General features: G+C 34.4%; 5 protein-coding genes across 5 annotated transcripts; 4 read left to right on the top strand and 1 right to left on the bottom strand.

The window, feature by feature from the left end:
• The first annotated feature begins 3,110 nt into the window (after nucleotides 1-3,110).
• Nucleotides 3,111-9,235, top strand: LOC103855280 (probable trehalose-phosphate phosphatase J). Its single transcript, XM_009132244.3, has 11 exons — nucleotides 3,111-6,783; nucleotides 6,876-7,016; nucleotides 7,105-7,176; nucleotides 7,262-7,357; nucleotides 7,439-7,495; nucleotides 7,580-7,681; nucleotides 7,819-7,896; nucleotides 7,995-8,064; nucleotides 8,331-8,401; nucleotides 8,593-8,685; nucleotides 8,786-9,235. Exons 1-11 carry the CDS (start codon nucleotides 6,514-6,516, stop codon nucleotides 8,834-8,836), a joined length of 1,101 nt encoding a protein of 366 aa, XP_009130492.1. The 5' UTR covers nucleotides 3,111-6,513; the 3' UTR covers nucleotides 8,837-9,235.
• A 239-nt stretch (nucleotides 9,236-9,474) lies between these two features.
• Nucleotides 9,475-15,127, top strand: LOC103855375. The gene is made up of 4 exons (XM_033285017.1): nucleotides 9,475-10,612; nucleotides 10,964-11,158; nucleotides 11,257-11,394; nucleotides 11,517-15,127. Exons 2-4 carry the CDS (start codon nucleotides 10,964-10,966, stop codon nucleotides 11,616-11,618), a joined length of 435 nt encoding a protein of 144 aa, XP_033140908.1. The 5' UTR covers nucleotides 9,475-10,612; the 3' UTR covers nucleotides 11,619-15,127.
• On the top strand, nucleotides 12,049-13,164 carry LOC117132028 (glutathione S-transferase T3-like). The gene is made up of 2 exons (XM_033285341.1): nucleotides 12,049-12,804; nucleotides 12,973-13,164. Exons 1-2 carry the CDS (start codon nucleotides 12,049-12,051, stop codon nucleotides 13,162-13,164), a joined length of 948 nt encoding a protein of 315 aa, XP_033141232.1.
• On the bottom strand, nucleotides 13,578-17,761 carry LOC103855279 (ethylene-responsive transcription factor ERF057-like). Its single transcript, XM_033285016.1, has one exon. The coding sequence runs from the start codon at nucleotides 16,145-16,147 to the stop codon at nucleotides 15,314-15,316; it is 834 nt and encodes a 277-aa protein (XP_033140907.1). The 5' UTR covers nucleotides 16,148-17,761; the 3' UTR covers nucleotides 13,578-15,313.
• On the top strand, nucleotides 13,659-15,127 carry LOC117131910. Its single transcript, XM_033285015.1, has one exon. The coding sequence runs from the start codon at nucleotides 13,689-13,691 to the stop codon at nucleotides 14,952-14,954; it is 1,266 nt and encodes a 421-aa protein (XP_033140906.1). The 5' UTR covers nucleotides 13,659-13,688; the 3' UTR covers nucleotides 14,955-15,127.
• Nucleotides 17,762-18,766: the final 1,005 nt, after the last annotated feature.

Here is an 18,766-nt window from a genome sequence, read left to right as displayed (position 1 = left end):
AAAGTCCATTAACAACTTATATATTTCCTTTATTAGAGTTTGGATAAAAATATTAAAATAATATATCAATACTAATAATTGGTTTGATTGCAAAAACGACAATATTTAAGTTAAAATATAAAATTTTGGGTTTTCGGGCCGGTCTTAGCCCAAACGGGCTTAGGCTTTAAATATCCAAAGCCCAAATGGGCTTCGTCTGAAAGGCCCAAATTTTTATAAACTTATAAAACTAAGCCCAAGCCCGGTAATATTTAGGATTGGGCAGGTTCGGGCTGCGGGCTTCAACCCTAATTGACATGTGTACTACTACGGAAAAAATAAAATAAAAGAATCTACCCACCACTAAAGAGAATTAGGGGTGAGCATGATTTTGGAGGTATTAGTGATCCGATCCATTCGTCCTAATAATCAATTATCTGATATGATTTGATATGTAGCCACTCGAATATACGATATCGTAGATATCTGGAAAATTTTAGGTTTCTGACCGGATAACCGATTCGATACGTCAAAATAAATAAATAAAGTAAAAATAATATAAAATAATGATATTTTATTACAAAAAATAAAAAAAGTTATTTACTTTTTCAAAATTATAATAACTAATTTAATAAATATAGTAAATAAAAACTGTAAAACTTATGTATAATATAATATATATATATATAATTTATATAGATAATTCTTTAACTATATGATATATATATATATATATATATATATATATATATATTCATATTATGGATCGGATCAGATATCCGTTTCTAAAAATATTAGTATTTGTGATTTACTTTGATTCTTACGGATATTACATATCAGTATTTGTTTTGCTTCGTAGAATTACGGATATCCAGATTTTTCAGTTCAAATCAAAATATATAACAAACTGAATCAAAATTTATGGATATTTTGCCTGGTCCTAGTGAGAGTGCTCGTGTTTAAATAGGGACACATATTGAAGTAAGACATGTGATGTCGGTTTCGAAGAACGACAGATCCAGACGACTAAGAGCATGATTATCCGGTGAACCCTTTTTTGGGTTTTTAATTTTTTTTTTTTGTTTTATCTGATTTAAAAAAGAAAAAAATAAAAATCGCACCAATCACGGACCGTCACGTGTCTGTGAAGTCCGTAAACAGTGCACAAAACCCATCTGAAGCGATCCTCAACTCACGTCTTCTGTCACCGTTTTTAAAATATTGGTGGAGCCCACACATACCGTTTTGCCTAAGAAACCGTTTTACATACTGCAATAATGCTGCTCTAACAAGCTTCTGACACGTTATGAACCTTTGAAGCTCGGTTCGGTCCATGGCCGGCGATCTAGCCTGACACTTCAATTGACTACCAGAAAACGTAAGTAACTATAATAATTGAGATATAAATCTACGTATTTTATTCGTTAAGAAAAGGTTGACAAATAAAAAAGATATGAAAGCCAGATGTCATCTTCTGAACATTGTATAAAATTTATACAGAAATACTATAAATTTATACTATAAATTAATACAGAAATTTACACAGGCTGAAATACTACTTTCGAACTATAAAAGTGATAAAAGAAACTGAAAATTAAAGAGTCAACGTACCGGTCAATTTTGTAAAGCTTTATGTAGTTCAACTGATGTTATAAAAAGGCCCAACTTTATTGTATTTTTTAGATAAATTATTTTTTATCATAAAAACTCTTATTTTTTTTTGTACACTACTAATCATTTTTTGACCAATGTACACTACTAATCATTCCATTCAAACTTAAGTTCTCAAAGGGTTTAGTACAAGAGTTGTAGACAGGAGTGCATGCTTTAGTTCCTGACACGAGATATCCAGCTAAAAGATGCAGTCTCAAAGGCCAATGTAACAAAATTTAAATCTGCAACAATGCATTGAAAAATCTCCGTAGACCATGCATGTATCATGTTACTACTTTCTGTAGAAAAAAAACTTCTTCTAAGGAGGTAATTATTTGAAAATTTTACAATTTTGTTTTAACTCGAAGCAAGCAATTTTCTTGTTGATGAAAACATCACATCATTTTAAGTGAAGGACCATGTTTCACGTCAAGAGAAGACTCGTAAACTTCGTGGATGTGCATGCACGTGTAACTAATTCACAATCAAACTTTTTGAGACATTAGCTATACGATGAATCGTCGCAAAAAGATATAAATTAATAAATCAGAGGTTGTAATGAAAACACCCAACAAAATCTTAATACTTAAACTAATAAGAATCTAAGAAGGTGATCAAAGGCGTTGTTTCAGCCGGAAAACATGGGTTTGCTTACAGTTTATAACTTGAGACAATGTTGGGTGGGTAACAGTCAAAACCTTTAAAGTAAAGAATTATATTTGTAGCTTTTTCATGTTTTATATTTTAATTGCAAGGCCCTAAGATGGAAAAGAAAAGTAATTATGTAAAAACTAACGGTAGTCAGAGAACTAAAAGAATCTGAATCTCTCTAGGATCGCCCGTGAAACTTTATTTCTTAAACCATTACGTCTTCGCTTACGTATCATCATTGGATGACCTAATTATTTGATATGGGAAGTATTTAAAAACAATTAACTATTTCTTCCATTTTTCTAGTTTACACCATTTGAAACCTTGTAAGAAAATGAAGAAGCTTTCTATGAATGTCAAAGAAAAATCTAATTTCAAAATTACTTTTTAAAAAGGAAAACAACATTCTAATTGATTTATGTCATTGTATAAGCACCTTATCATATTGGTTAAGGTTTAAAGATTTCTACACCGGAATATGGAGTTCGAATCCGAGATTATATATTTTTTTACAGATTATAATTAAGATATTAGCTTATCGCATATTTACCAAGTTTTGCATCAAAAAATATATTTACCAAGTAGTTGATCATCATATGTAATAAAGTTAGAAATTATACGATGATGAAATATGTTATCCACTGTTAAAAAATTGATATATGTAACCAGAATATATATATATATATAAGTATATCGATCACGTTCACATTTGACTTGGGAAAATTTTAACATACGTCGAATCCCAAAACGGGGAAGCACATGGCAAAGCGAATATGATCCTAAAAAATCGAAATATTATTTTTTTATAAACTAATTTGGGTAAAAGAATAAAAATAAAATAACTGATTCGTTAAGGGTGTCCGGTGTCCAATTGTCCATCTAGTATTTTCCCGAGGGCGTGATTGTTCTTGTTCACGTAAAGAATATTATTTGGTCAACACTGTATAAGCAAATATCACGGAATCTCTGTACACATAAATATTCGTTCATTTTGACGGTAGTTTAATATGATACCAATTATATAACCTTACAAAAGAAGAGTTCAAATGCGAATAGCCTAACTGGAAGAGTTCAAATGCGAATAGATGAACAATAAGCTTTTTATTAAAAAGAGTTGGATGACTGACTAGCCATGTTGAAATTTATATCCGAGTTTTGGTAAGCTTTTCCTTTAAAAATTACTTTTTCTTTCCCTTCATTGGTTTTAAAGTTCGGCACTTCGCTAAAAGTTAATCCTGGACGTAAAGATGTTATATATAACACATAACAATATCAATCCTAACAATCTTAAAAAGGTTGGCTTGATTTTCTTTTAGAATGTACTATGATAGTATCCTATATTTTAGTTGGTCAAAATGTCAAACGTTCTGTTCCAGTCTCCAAGAATCTTATTCGTGGTAGTTGTCAACCAAGCAGGAAGTCTATTGGTTTCGTGCCATTGACCAGGTAACCACAAACGTGGTCAAATTAAGACTGAGTTTTCCTTGAACAACACAGATTCCTTGTAAGATTTTGAATTCTTGACCCACCATCTAACCTCTCACAAAAAACTTAAAACTCATTTTGATTATTTTCTTCTGAAAACTAGCTCTTTTTTATTTTAAATGTCCTTTTATACCTCACAGTATTTCTAGAGTTTTGTAAATATATAGTTTCTTTTTTTTTTTGAAAAAAGGCTTTAAATATATAGTTTCTTTCACTTCAATGTCACGGAGATGGTGAACTTTGATTAAACACATAAGACTGAATATATAAATCTTTTGACTGAGTGCCAAACTGTTTTGTTTTATATCCAATAACATGGATGTAACAAGAGCATATTCCCACGCGATCCACGGTTCCATTTGTTTACTTGCATATAGTAATATACAGATTCCGCAGGATTGACAAATTGTTATTCACACACGCATTGTTTGTTTCTTACAAATCATCCACATAAATACCGTAATATGCAATGCATGAAATTATATACACACGCATATATGTATATAAAACTATAATGTTAATTGTTACATAATGAAATAAAAGGAAAATCTTATATAAACTCTATAGTTCGTTTATTGTAAGAAATTATACCAGGGCGAGATTTTCATAAAATTAATTTTAATATAAATGCAGAAAATGAAAACTTAATTTGCTAATGTAGCACTATTAAATAGTATGATAGTTAATGAATTTATTAATACCAAAATTACGACCCACAGAAAGTATAATAAACAATAAGTATTCTTTATGTTTCATAAAAAATATCATTTAACACCTTTTCTTGTTATACAAAAAATAATATTTTATAATTTAATGTAATTTATAGTTAACTGAAACTTAATATTAATTATAAATACATTGATCTTATAAATAATTTTATTTCTATCAAATATTATTGATTAAATATGTGTAACTAGTAAAAATATAAATGTATCTTACTCATTTTTTAAATCCGTGTGAAAAATTTTAAAATGATATTTTCGAAAGAGTACACTGTAACTGCAGCTGGTTTTATGGTTAGCTCAAAAAGGGTGCCTTTGGTTTTCAGAGACGAGGGGAGTATACGAGTTGCACTTATGTAATGTTTATATCGACAACATTATTACTAATTTGATAAAGATTTTTATATATTTCCTCCAAATTCAAATTCTTTAGTTTTGTATATTTCGTCCTCGAACATTTTTGTAAAAGAAATTACACACTTGGTTGCATGTCAAGAGTGAGAGTGACACATGTGTTTTCCACTAGAATGACACCATTTTCGTGACAGTGTGATATCCTATAATATTGCCCAAAAAGCTTATCACTATAGATAATAGTAGTTGATAAGTACCGAAGCCTAGATGGATCACGAGATCAGAAACGGTCGACAAACATATATACACGTGCAAAAAACAAGAAGCGTTACAAGTCATACAATCAAAATTCAAAATGTTTTGATTACTTCAAATATGAACTAAAAATCCCTCGAAAGGTGACTCATATTTTATAGAAAACTTGTTTAGATTATTAAGTTTTGGTTTGATGCTCACTGAGTCATTGTTGATCGCTATGTACTTCAGACTTAGAATATCAAAATTAATGTTCGAAATTGAAATAGTGAAGTATGTCGAATTGGCGATCCGTCTATTGTGTATACATTTCTTTATAAACTTATGATATTTTTGAATTTTTCATTAACTATTCTACGTCAATTCATGAACAAAAAAATTAGGTCTAAAAGAAAGTTCGAGAGCTATTGGTTTATTGCAATGTATGGTGATTCATCTTATTAATAAAATATAATTCATAAATAACTGTAATTTATTTTAGTTATCTTACGTGTGCATGGCGTGGCCCATGGCTGTACCCATCGTAAGGAGTCAGACTCATCCTCATATTAATTATACAGTACTGCATTTGATTGTTAATGAAACCGACGAAGTCGTCTAGCTTGGGTTACCGTCAAGAGCTGGACAACGTAATTTAATAACTCTACGATACATATTTTAACCTTTTAAAGATTTGAGTAGAGCGAATATACACATACAAAAACACACCTAAGTTTATTGCAAACTTGTTTAATTGATCGTGAAAGCTCTTGATTACTTAACTTAACTACCATATTATGATCGTCGACGTTAGCTTATTAAAACAAATATATACACGACGTTACACGAAAAAGACTAGAGATGAAAACGGTGGTTCCTTTCGGTCCGAGACACGTGGCAATATAGTGTGATTCCTTTGCATCTAAGACACGTGGCATTATTATGGGACCAACTTTATTTTTATCTACAAAGAGAAGAGTCACCACCACCTCCTTCAGCTGGGCCGGCTTGTAGGTCCCAACTCAGAACTTCGGTCCCATGGCTCCCACTTGTAAATTGTATTAACAGACTCTCTCTCTCTCTACTCTCGCTCTAAATTTTGGTGCGCTTGAGCATCTATATAAGCCACCTCTTGGACTTGGCATTTCTCCCACACTATCTCTCACTCTTCGAACACTGCAAAGGCCAAATTACAGATTCGAATAACAGTGCAACTTCTTCTTCTCCTTCCTCTGTTCCCAACACCTGTCGTTTCTTTAACTTCTCTCTTGGCCACATTCCTTTTACTAAACCCATTTAAAGATCCATCTTTAATCACTGGTTTTTTCATAAGGGCACGATCTTATCAAGGAGATCAATCACTTTGACTTCACATCCTCTGTTCTCAAAATCCCCTTTTTTCTTACTTCTTCTCTGTTTTATAATTTTTTATAAGATGGTGAGCCAAAACGTCGTCGTATCAGACGCCAATACAGGAATCATAACCGTCTCCAACTCCTCGGTCTTTGCTCCTTCCGCTCAAAAACCACCGACTGTTCCTGGTCACATCTCAATTTCCAAGAAGAAACTACTCAAGAACCTAGAACTCAGTGGCGCTCAAAGTCAGAGACTCAACTCTTGGGTTGACTCCATGAGAGCTTCTTCTCCTACTCATCTCAAATCACTTTCTTCTCTTTCATCAGAAGATGAGCTCAATTCTTGGCTTGTAAGCTTCACTACACACTTTTTCAGAAAAACTCTTGTGTTCTTAGATGATTCTTGAATTTTTATTTTGCTGAACTTTATAATTTCGACCAGAAACGACATCCATCGGCTCTTGACATGTTTGAAAGAATCATCGAAGCTTCAAGAGGAAAACAGATCGTTATGTTTCTTGACTATGACGGTACTCTTTCTCCAATCGTCGCTGATCCAGACAGAGCTTTTATAACCAGCAAGGTTCTTATTAATTTATCCAGACATAGGTTTCATAAACATCTTCATTGTTTTTTCCTTTTATATCTAATCTTTGTTCTGTGTGTCACAGATGAGAAGAACAGTGAAAAAACTGGCCAAGTCCTTTCCAACCTCTATAGTTACTGGTAGATGCATAGACAAGGTACATTTCATTTACTATTTTTGAAAGATTAATATTAATCAACAAATTTTGAGTTAATTAGCTTATAAGCATAATGATTTTGTAGGTGTATAGCTTTGTGAAGCTAGCAGAACTGTATTATGCTGGTAGCCATGGAATGGATATTAAAGGTCCAACAAAAGGTTTCTCCAGATACAATAAGGTATACAGGATTAATAGTATATTATAAAATTACAATCACAGTTTTTCTTTTGTTTATTTTAAATTTTACTTTGTTGCTTAGGATAAACCATCTGTTCTTTATCAACCAGCTGGAGACTTTCTTCCCATGATCGATGAGGTAAATAAAAGTTTGTTTTTCTTTTTGTTCATCTTTAATTCTGTATGTATATGGTTGAGTATTGACTTTGAAATGTTTTTGTAGGTTTTTAAACAATTAGTGGAGAAAACCAAATCAACACCAGGAGCCAAAGTGGAGAACAACAAGTTCTGTCTTTCTGTACACTTCCGTTGCGTCGATGAGAAGGTACATATTTTACTAAGTAATTACAAAGTTTCCTGACTTGTGTATATATATATTTAAAAGGAAATTTCTACTGTAAGTTCTTCCAGTTTTATTTGAAAATATTAAATGCTTACAACTTTCTTTGGAAAAATATTCAGAAATGGAGCGACCTGGCTTTAAAAGTTCGGTCGGTGGTAAAGAACTATCCGACATTGAAACTGTCCCAAGGTCGGAAGGTATGTTGTGGCATCTTGTTTTTGGTGAATTTAAGTAATCTATAAGAAAATTGTAGTAAAACTTATGTAAGGGGAATTTATTTTTGGACTTCAAACAGGTTTTTGAAATCCGACCTATGATTAAATGGGACAAAGGCAAGGCTCTTGAGTTTTTGTTAGAGTCACTTGGTAAGATATTTCTTAAGCCCTTTCTAATATATATATATTTCTCCTCTTTTATTTTGATTAATTTTACATTCAAAGCACATAAAAAAGTTCTTGAATTTTTTTATACTTTTGTGTTTGTTTGACGTATCTTATTGCAAAAAAGGTATTTTATTTAGAAGAAAAAAACCATCAACAATAGTATCTTGAATGTTTATTATTTTAGAATAATACTTTTTTTTTGCTAAAAAGAATACTAAATTAGTTACTTAATACTCTGGCTGTTGCAGGATTTGAGAACTCTAACGATGTATTTCCGATATACATTGGTGACGATCGAACCGATGAAGATGCTTTTAAGGTATACAAATTAAATTAGTATTTTTAATATTTCTATTTCATAATTTTGAACTTACAAGTCATTTGGATATATTAAAACCTATTTTTACTATGTGAAACCTATCCATAAAATCCTATACTGTAGTCTGTACACAAATGATTTCACATTACTAATTGTGCATTATTTACGTTTTAACTTGTGACCTAATTTAGCTGCTTCAAGAGAGAGGACAAGGCTTCGGCATTCTTGTCTCCAAATTTCCCAAAGACACTAATGCATCGTATTCTTTGCAAGATCCACCCGAGGCAAGTACATATACATACATACAAACAAGTTACGCGTATATGCATGTACACACCGTATATTTATACAAGTATAATGATATAATTGTGTGAATATGTACAGGTGATGGATTTCTTGCGACGGTTGGTGGAGTGGAAACAAATTCAACAATGATCATGAAGGGGGCAATGGAGTAATCATAGTAAAAATAATCATCAGCATATAGTATATATTTATAGATGATGTATATCCCTAACCTATAACGGAACATTTTACAAGATATACAAGGGAAAATTCTTAACGTGCCCTTATATATTGGTTGATCTTGTTCATCATAATTCTCCGTAAGAAAAATACGAACAAGAACTTTTGTCAATCAGGGATATATTTTTCTTTCTTTTATAGCCTTCTAATTCTAAAGGCATTTTTTACCTTATAAACTAAGGGAAAGTATGGGAATGGGTATATTTTGTAAAATCTACATTTTCTGTCCTATATCGCTGTTTTTATCTTCGTCAGTAATCTTGTAAAATGTTATTTTTCCGGTATCATCTTGCAGAACGTATTATAGTTTATCTGTTCAAAAAAGAATGTTTCATTCTAAATGCTGGAACCATTCTTTAAAAATCATGCATCTAAATATTGACCAATACAATTTTGTAAACCGTAGATAAAAATTCTTAAGTAACATTCATTTTTAATACCACTAGAAACATACTACTTCTTTTTGGACTAAAACACCAAATTTAAAATACACATAATATAGTTTTATTATCAAAATACGTTTTTAGTATTTAATTTAAAACATGATGAAATTTGCATATATGGTTGCAAAAATAAAATAAATTTTACGAAAACTTTAAAATACAATAAATGAAACAATTCTTTTCTTTTGAAACATCTTAAATAAGAACTAAGAAGGAAGGAGTTAACTAAATTTAATTTATTGCTTAATAGGATGTAGATTGTCGACTAGTGAGATTTAGACACACATCCATGATGGGTCCATTCCTTTTTCCACGACATGAAAACATACAGAGTACTCTTGCTGACAATGACTCAGAAATGACTATTTCTCCAACTTCCAAATCTTCTTGTGAATTAAAGTACATTTTTAACCACAAAATAAGGTTAAAAGTACATTTTTTCCCTTTGTTGCTATGCTTGCACCGCATGAAAACAAACGTTGAGTAGGGACGTGTTCTCTTTATGTCCATATCATTGGCCGCTCAGGCTCCCACCATGCGCATATTTTTCTGTAAATTTCTTACACGTTTCAACATTGGAAATGTCGGTCCACGCTTCGAGATCTTTGATCAGTCTAATCTCAAGCATCAATGACCTCTTAACTTAAAAAGGATCATGAACATACCACATATGTGCATGTATATGCATGTGAAGAGGAATTCCCTAGACAAATTTAATTGTTATGATCGTTGTTGTAATTGCTTTAAGAAACAAGGAACAAACGAGCAATTAGTTAGGAATTTGGTTAATATTTTCATTATTATTGTCCATGATAGCAAATGTCCATACCATTACAAAGATATTGGGTTTTCCAATAAACATGGCCCATTAAAATTCAGACCATTATAAATGAAAACATAAACATAGTTAGAGCAACCCCATCAAGGGTTTATAACAGGTTCATGGACTCAGTATCATAGGCCCGAGTAATAAAAATAAATGAGAAATTGGGTTTAATGTCGCGACCCGCCTCTTACGAGTGACCCCGTCCGATACGGGTTCACGACAGGTGTCGCATTCTCACTGGAGAAGGGGAGTCGACGTCACGCGGTGGAAAGCGGAGAGAGAATCATTTCTCTCATTTTCGCGTAAAAAGCTAGGGTTTCCTCCTCCGGCGATTTCGCGTGCGACGCCGATCTCTCTCCACTTTTCTCTCCTTTTCTCGATCGATTCGACGGCGGATTGTCTCCTCGAGGAGCAGAGGTGAGTATCGACTCGATTCACCGTTTATATAGAAGAGTTTTGTAGTCGAAATTGCTTTTGGGAATTCTCGTAAAAATTTCTGATGTCGAGTTAGGGTTCGAAATGGAGATGGGTTTAGATTTACGGTTGTATAACCTCGGATAGGGATTCTAATTATCGCTTAATGGTTTGCGGATTGAAAATCAAATAGGGGTTATCGAGTTAGGGTTTAAAAAAAAATTTGGGGGTTTCGATAATTGGTTTGAAATAGTAAACTGGGTTGGATAGACGGTTCGTTTGATCGATTAATGGTTAGACTTTTGCGTATTGAAAATCAAATAGGGGCTAATCATTTCAAGTTTTGTGTTTCAGATGGATCCCTTAGAAGAGATAAGAGATAGTAAGAGGCAACTAGAGTTCTTAAACCACCTGGGAGACGTGGCCGATTCGGAATATGGGATGCCCAGAAGATGTGCTTGTGGTGGGAGAATGATTGACGAGCTGAGAGTGAAGGATGAGTTCGACACTCAGCCTGGGAAGCGCTTCTTCAGCTGCGTTAACTACGAGGTTAGATACAAACCCGTGCTTCCCTTCATTACTCAGCGTCTTCATTATTAGTTAAATTTTTAAAATATGTTCTCTGATGTGTTTATGGTTTAACCAAGGCTGATGGTTTGCATTATCGGCAGCCTTGGGTTATAGGTGTGCAGGAGGAGATGGTACACCTGCGTAAGCGTGTTGAGGAGGCTGATGAGGTGATAAAGGGGGTGCCCATTCTCAATAAACAGATTGAGAGTGTTGAGGTTTGTCACTTTGTCTAAGAGTATCTAGTAGAAAGTTTTTACATATTCAGTAACAAGGTTTGTTTTTCTAAATATTGGTTTTTACATATTCAGTAACAAGGTTTATTTTTTTCCTTCTGCAGGCACAAGTTAAAAGGCTGACTTTGCTGCTTGATAAGCTCACTGGTGACGTGTATAACCTCACAGTGCAGGTGGCTGCTCTGGAGAATGTCTGTTTCGACTGAAATCCAACAGGTAAACATTCCTACTAAACTGAAGTTGAAGTTCTTTCCGCGTAGGTTGCTTGTTGTAGTTGAACTGATACTTAACTTAAGTAGGAACTCAACTAGTTTCATTAAATATCTAGAGTAGGAGCTGTACTAGATTTTAGGTTTCATTAACTAGTTGTTGGTTGGTTGCTGTGATGAATGGTCATAAAATGCTATCTGTCGAAAACGTGTTTGAGTTTTAAAAATTGATTTGATGTGTAATGAATGCATTCTGTGATAAACTTGTTGTCTAATTAAGGCTAATGAATGTTAGGTAGAAAGGAACACCTTTTATAGATACTCAAACCAACTACTGTAAACACAAAGCAAGTTCTAAAAATCACTCTAAATCACCACGCACTTGTCAAAAAACACCAAAAAATTTAAAACACAACCTGAAACCAAAATGGATCCCTTTTCTCTTAATTCTCCCGGGTTTGTAAACCTACTATCTTCCCAGTGCAGTCAAACCACTCAAACCATAGATGTAGGGTCCTCAGATGTTCCTAAACCGGTGGAGAGGAGAAAGTGGACAACACAAGAAGACATTGTCCTCATTAGTGCCTGGTTGAACACCAGTAAGGATCCCATAGTTAGTAACCAGCAGAAGTTAGGGTCTTTTTGGAAAAGAATAGAGGATTACTTTAATTCAAGCGCTCAGGTCATTGGCTTTGCTCCTAGAGAGTGGAGTCAGTGTAAGCAGAGGTGGGGAAGGGTTAATGAGCAGGTGTGTAAGTTCGTTGGAAGCTATGAGGCGGCTTTGAAAGAGCAAGCTAGTGGGCAAAATGAGAACGATGTCATGAAGTCTGCTCATGACATCTTCTTTAACGACTACCACGCGAAGTTCGCACTTGAACACGCGTGGAGGGAGCTGAGGTATGATCAAAAGTGGAGATCGACCTCTTGCGCAAAAGATGGTGCAAAGGAGAAACGAAAGGAGGCTGCAGAGTCAGTCCCTGACTCGGATGAGGCTAGGCCTCCTGGTGTGAAGGCTTGCAAATCAGCCAAACGCAAGAAAAAGGGGAATGAAGCAGCATTTGATCGACTAGAGAGCATTCTAGACTTGAAACGAAACCTATCGAAACAAAAAATACTAGATCGATTACTCTCTAAGAAACTAGAAACTCTAACTGAGAGTGAGGTGGCTCTGAAGGACAAACTAGTTTCTGAGATGCTCTAGGTGACAATTTGATAATTTTTCTAGTTTTCTAAGTTGTTTAGTTGATAATTTGCTTAGTCCATTACTTGATAACTGCTTGTACTTAGTTGCGGATTTGCTTAGTTCATTACTTGTTGACTAAAACTTCTCTTCTTATGTCTCGTTTTGCAGGTGAAGGTTGTTGGTCACGGGTTCTGGAGGTCACGGGTTCTGGAGGTCACGGGTTCTGGAGGTCACGGGTTCTGGAGGTCACGGGTTCTACAAGGTCACGGGTTCTACAAGCGCTTCTGCAGGTCACGTTTTTTTCTGAGGTTGATGGGTTTTGCTTCACGGGTTATCGTAGTAGTAGTAGTTGTACTCTAGTGTGATGGGTTTTGCTTCACGGGTTTTGCTTCACGGGTTGTACTGGTGACAACAATTTTTCAAGTACTTGTGGTTGTTTATGCAAGTGTCACGGATGTTGTATAACACCACTATATAATCTATGTCTCATTTATTATGCATTGGTCTCATATTCTTGTTCATCTCTTCTCTCTAAAACAATCACAACACAACTCTATTTCCCATCTCTTATCTAAACAATCACAAGACAACTCCCAAACATTCTTCTTCTATCAAGCGCAAACATTCTTCTTCTTATCTAACCCCACGCCCAAACATTCTTCTTCTATCAAGACAACCACAACACAATCCACCCACGCCCACACATTCTTCTTGTAGCGCTTTTTTTTTTTAAACACTTCATCATATTTTCTTGTTTCAAATTCATCTCTTAATTTTTTTTTCTTCTATCTTGTTTTTTTCAATTTTTTCCCTTTTTAATTTTTTTTAAAAAAACTCTAAATCAATTGTTCTTCTTTTATCTCTTTTTTTTTTCTTTATAAGAAATGTCGTCCTCATCGTCAGATGGCGTAGATGAAGTTTTTGAAGAATTTTTTGACGAAGAATTTGATAATATCGTCGACTCTCTACTTGTACAAGCCAACAAACCAAAGAGACGAGCTTATATCGAAAGAGATCGGGAACAAGGCCACATTCAACTATGGAATGACTATTTCCAGGAAAATCCTACTTACCCACCGGACATGTTTAGGCGGCGTTTTCGAATGAACAAGCCATTGTTCCTTCGCATTGTCGAGCGGCTAAGTACAGGTGTTCCATACTTTCGGCAAAGACGAAATGCTCACGGAAGGAAAGGCCTATCACCTCTTCAAAAATGTACGGCAGCTATACGTATGCTCGCATATGGTCAATCGGGAGATACGTATGACGAATATCTCCGACTTGGTGAAAGTACGGCACTTTTATGTTTGGAACATTTCACTAATGGGATAATAGACTTTTTTGGTGAAGAGTATCTAAGAAGACCTACCGCGGAAGATCTTCAACGATTACTCGATATTGGAGAGGTTCGCGGGTTTCCAAGAATGATTGGTAGCATTGACTGTATGCATTGGGAGTGGAAAAACTGCCCTACGGCTTGGAGAGGGCAGTACACACGAGGTTCAGGAAAGCCGACAATTGTCTTAGAGGCTGTGGCATCAGAAGATCTTTGGATATGGCACGCATTTTTCGGATTACCAGGTACCTTAAACGATATCAATGTTCTTGATCGGTCTCCTGTTTTTGATGACATTATACAAGGTCGAGCACCTAAAGTTAAATTCAAGGTCAACAATCACACTTACCGTATGGCGTACTACCTTACTGACGGAATTTATCCGAATTGGTCAACATTTATCCAATCCATCCCACTTCCTCAAGGTAATAAAGCAGAGCTGTTTGCTAAACATCAAGAATCCACTAGGAAAGATGTCGAAAGGGCTTTCGGGGTATTGCAATCGAGGTTTGCAATAGTAAAAAACCCAGGTCGACTATGGGACAAGGAAAAGTTAGGGAAGATTATGAGAACTTGTGTCATATTACACAATATGATTGTGGAGAACGAACGAGGCGGATACTCTCTAAGTGATACTTCTCAGTTCGAGTCAGGAGAGTCAAGCAGAAATTCGAAAGTCAAAAGGAGAGAAAGTTTGCATTTGAATAACATGCTAGGCATGCGCAATGAAGTTCGGGATTCAGGAAAACATGATAGTTTGAAAGCTGATTTAGTTGAAAATGTATGGCAAAAATTTGGTAACTTAGATGAATAATCTTTGTATCTTCATCAATTATCAATGTAATGAATAAATTTTATTTATAAAATATATTTTACAATATTATATTTATCTTTTCAAAATAATTTCAAAAGTAAAAAAAAAATTATAAATATATTATTTAATTCTTATGAACTCCTAGAGAGGTTCACTAATGTAGAAGCACAATAGCAAGAAATTCAATACTATTTATGGCCCTACCCAAAAAATATTAAAAAAATGCTATGAACCCCAAAGGGGGGTTCACTAATGTGGATGCTCTTAGGTTCAGTGTTCCTCTGCATCAAGAAGTTCTATTACAAAGCTCAAAACATATAAACTTCTAAAACAATTATAAGCGAATGAGTTTTAAAAGCTTAGACGGACTCAGAGAGTTTATCTATAGCCTCCCAGTCAATCTCCAGAGAAGGATACTTCTGCAAACCTATGCAAAAGCTCTCATTTTCCTTTATCCATTCGCTTGAGAAATTCAATAACGTTATATTCGACTCATGAGAAGAACCAGACTCGTATCCGAATATATCCGGAAATTCACGTTCTTGATCTGGTTTAGGACCGGTATATTGAAAACCAAAGAACCCTTCCTCTGTTTTGGCCGGTTTCTTGAGCTCATGCATGGGAAGATCAGAGCTATTGAAGATGGATGCGATCTTAGCGTTGACAGTAGGAGACAAGGTCTCCTTGTATTCTTTGTTGTTTGGGAAATTGAGACGAGCGTTTTCTCCTCTTATCTTACGAGCAGCTTGGTCGTAAGCTAATGCAGCTTCGTCCGCGGTTTCAAACGTACCGAGCCATAACCGGGTTCGGGTTTTAGGCAACCTTATCTCAGCAACCCATTTACCCCAATGCCGTTGTCTTACGCCTCGGTGTAGTTTAACCGGTCTAGTTACGTCGGTTTTCTTCATTAGGGTTGGTTTAGCGTTGAGAAGATGGAGGTTATGGGCACTACCGCCACGACGGCGAGTTTGGTTTTGTCTGAGATGCAACTCTCTTTGAATTTGGAGGATTTGAATGGGAGTGAGCTGGTTTAGCCCAATAGGACCGGTTTGGTTATTGAGAGTTAATTGTTCTTGTTTTGATGAAGATGGAGAAGAAGATGATGATGATGATGATGAAGTTACCTTCATGAACGATTCAAGAGCTTGCATGAACTCTTCTGTGTAGCCATTCATGTTCAAAGCTACTTCCATTTGTGATTTATTACTAACAAAAAAAAGGAAGAAAATAAACACTTGGGAGAAAAGAGATGAGCTTCTAGAAAAAAGAAGAAGAAGCCCTATGATGAGAAATAAATTGGCTAAATAATATGAAAAAAGGCACAGGAACAAATAATTTTGTTTGTTGTTTCGCTTTGAAATATTCTTGTGTTTGATAGTTTGGCCATATCATTTGGCTTATATATGTGGTGAAGTCAATGACGTTGATGACGTCATGTGTATGTTGTATATAATGTTTCTTAACAACAAATGCGTATATCTAAGAAAATGAATGCATCCAAGTAAAATATTAGTATCAAATAAACGCGTTGACAATTTCCATGTCCACTCAGATTTCGTTATGTTCCCAAGTCAATACCCCCTTCTTTTAATTGAAAAATAAAAAGAATAAACTAATTCATACATGTCTATGGAATTTTACCATGTGTTAAATTCATTGCGTACCGAATCAGTGAAACAATGCATTTGAAGATTTCAATCCCAGAATGAAACTATTTCCCTATAGCCTTATGTGAGCATAGTTGACATATGTACTACTTGATTGAAGTTTTAATATAATCCAATGTCATAAAAACAAAAAGGCATGCTTAAAATGTATAGTTCTTCTTCTTTTCAAGAACAAATATCAATAATGATCTGTATATAAACTTTGGAAATAACTGTAATCAACATTTTTGATATTTGATTTTGAGTGTTGTGCATTTGATTTTTTAATTGGGAAAATTAGCAAAGCAGGCTAAAAACCATAAGGAGCATTGGAGGAAGAAGAAGAAGAAGGATTTTACCAAAAAAAAAAAAACCATAAGAAGGAACGAATTGGAGTTGGAACCAATCAGCATTGAGTGTGAAAACAAAGTGGCCCTGCATAGAAAAACTCTGTTGGGTCCCATATAGACGTGTTCACACGTTGTGTCCCCGTGGACTTCACTTGTAAATTACGCGAAGCACTTTTTTGTTCAAAGCACAATCTAGCGATGGACAAAAAACTTGAGTTCCAGTAACCGAACCAAATCCAATACAAAAAATTAATACCAAACATGAAGCAAAATTGGTTAAATATCGAAGAAAATTCAAAATATTTACAAACTGAAATATGTTGGGTATATGAATATATCCGAAGCAGATTTATATAGCAAAATATATTAATTATATTTAGATTTAATAACCAAAAAAATATTTAAAATATATAAAATATTTTAAAATTGTCCAAATATTTTAAAATATATACAAACAGTCAAAAGTCAATATCTCAAATAGCTAAATAATATTTAAAACACCAAAAATATTTGAAATATTTATTGATTCTCCATCCAAATATTCAAGTCAAACTAATTTTTATGTTAAGTTTAGATATTTTAGAATACAATATTTAAGTTTATATATTATATATTATTTTTATATTTTAAGAAATTTAAAGTATATATAAATTTAACTTTAAAAAAAATAATTTTAATGGTCTATATGAACTTGAACCAAACCCGAATAAAATACCAAATGGAGCTAATATTTAGTCTCATTTTAGCAGAACAAAATTCTTCAGATACTGCCTTCTAGATTTTTTTTATTATTATTTAGAAACCGACAAAGATTTCTTTAGTTCGGAGTTTAGACATTTGTATATATTACAACCTATAATAATCGAATTTTAATAATAAGATAAACATAGTATTAGAAAGAAATGAGGCTCAATGTCAAACAATAATAAGAAAGATATGGTCAGTGTATTTTTTTTTTTTTGAACGACTATATATGGTCAATGTATATAAACATAACTTTAGATAGAATATTTGGATGTTATTTCTTTTGGATTAACAGAATCTCTTCAATAGTCTGAGTTTAGAGAGAGAGAAACTAGATCTAGATCTGAGTTTCCGGCCGACGGGTGGGCTTCCACAGCCACCCGTCGATCTGATTTACTGTTCTGTCCTATGTCCTTTTTTTCATCCATTGTTTTCTTGCATGACCGGTTGGGGTTTGCGGTATCCCTAGTTTTGGGGTTTTTGATTGGTTTTCTTGGTTCCGGGAAGTGGAGGCTACTTCAGATCCGCAGACGCCGGCTGATGATTCCGGAGGTGGAGGCTCCCCATGCTCTACTCTGCCGGCTTTTGTTGACAGTTATGTCGTCTTGTATCTTTTAAAGATGAAGTTATTTAGTCCTTTGAAACTTGAGATTTTCGAGTGTGAAATTTCTTCAGTGGTTAGATTCGATGGGTGGTCTTAGCGGATGAGATCTCCTATGGATGGTGAAAAAATTGGTGTGAAGCTTTTTTCCCTTGTGTGGCGCTCTATGAGTTGGATGAGATCTCGAACTGTTCGAGTGATGCTCTCCAATGTTTGGAACACAGGGACAGAAGAGGAGGATGTGTTTCCGGTGGTGTTCTGGTGAAATTTCGATGGTGACTCGGTGTGAGTCAAGACGTGACGGCTGTGCGGCGTGTCCGGGTTACAGAAAACCCTAAACGTGTGGACCTTTTCTGGGTCGAGTAAATGGGCTTAAGGCCAAAAATGTTTAAAAAACTTTGCCTTTTGTGTTGGGCTTCTTGTAGTTTTGGGCTGAAGACCCATGTTTGAAATGCTTTAGTTTGTCCCATA

This window comes from Brassica rapa, chromosome A02 (genome assembly GCF_000309985.2).
Source record: "Brassica rapa cultivar Chiifu-401-42 chromosome A02, CAAS_Brap_v3.01, whole genome shotgun sequence".
Classification (NCBI taxonomy): Eukaryota; Viridiplantae; Streptophyta; class Magnoliopsida; order Brassicales; family Brassicaceae; genus Brassica; species Brassica rapa.
Note: the sequence above shows the minus strand (reverse complement) of the source record. Positions and strands in the feature narration are given on the sequence as shown.

Coding starts and splice junctions, on each gene's coding strand:
- LOC103855280 (XM_009132244.3), top strand. CDS start 6,514: ATGGTGAGCCAAAACGTCGTCGTATCAGACGCCAATACAGGAATCATA. Junction 6,784..6,875: donor ATGAGCTCAATTCTTGGCTT/GTAAGCTTCACT, acceptor AATTTCGACCAG/AAACGACATCCATCGGCTCT. Junction 7,682..7,818: donor TCCGTTGCGTCGATGAGAAG/GTACATATTTTA, acceptor AAAAATATTCAG/AAATGGAGCGACCTGGCTTT.
- LOC103855375 (XM_033285017.1), top strand. CDS start 10,964: ATGGATCCCTTAGAAGAGATAAGAGATAGTAAGAGGCAACTAGAGTTC. Junction 11,159..11,256: donor TCAGCTGCGTTAACTACGAG/GTTAGATACAAA, acceptor GGTTTAACCAAG/GCTGATGGTTTGCATTATCG. Junction 11,395..11,516: donor AACAGATTGAGAGTGTTGAG/GTTTGTCACTTT, acceptor TTCCTTCTGCAG/GCACAAGTTAAAAGGCTGAC.
- LOC117132028 (XM_033285341.1), top strand. CDS start 12,049: ATGGATCCCTTTTCTCTTAATTCTCCCGGGTTTGTAAACCTACTATCT. Junction 12,805..12,972: donor TGGCTCTGAAGGACAAACTA/GTTTCTGAGATG, acceptor CTCGTTTTGCAG/GTGAAGGTTGTTGGTCACGG.
- LOC117131910 (XM_033285015.1), top strand. CDS start 13,689: ATGTCGTCCTCATCGTCAGATGGCGTAGATGAAGTTTTTGAAGAATTT.
- LOC103855279 (XM_033285016.1), bottom strand. CDS start 16,147: ATGGAAGTAGCTTTGAACATGAATGGCTACACAGAAGAGTTCATGCAA.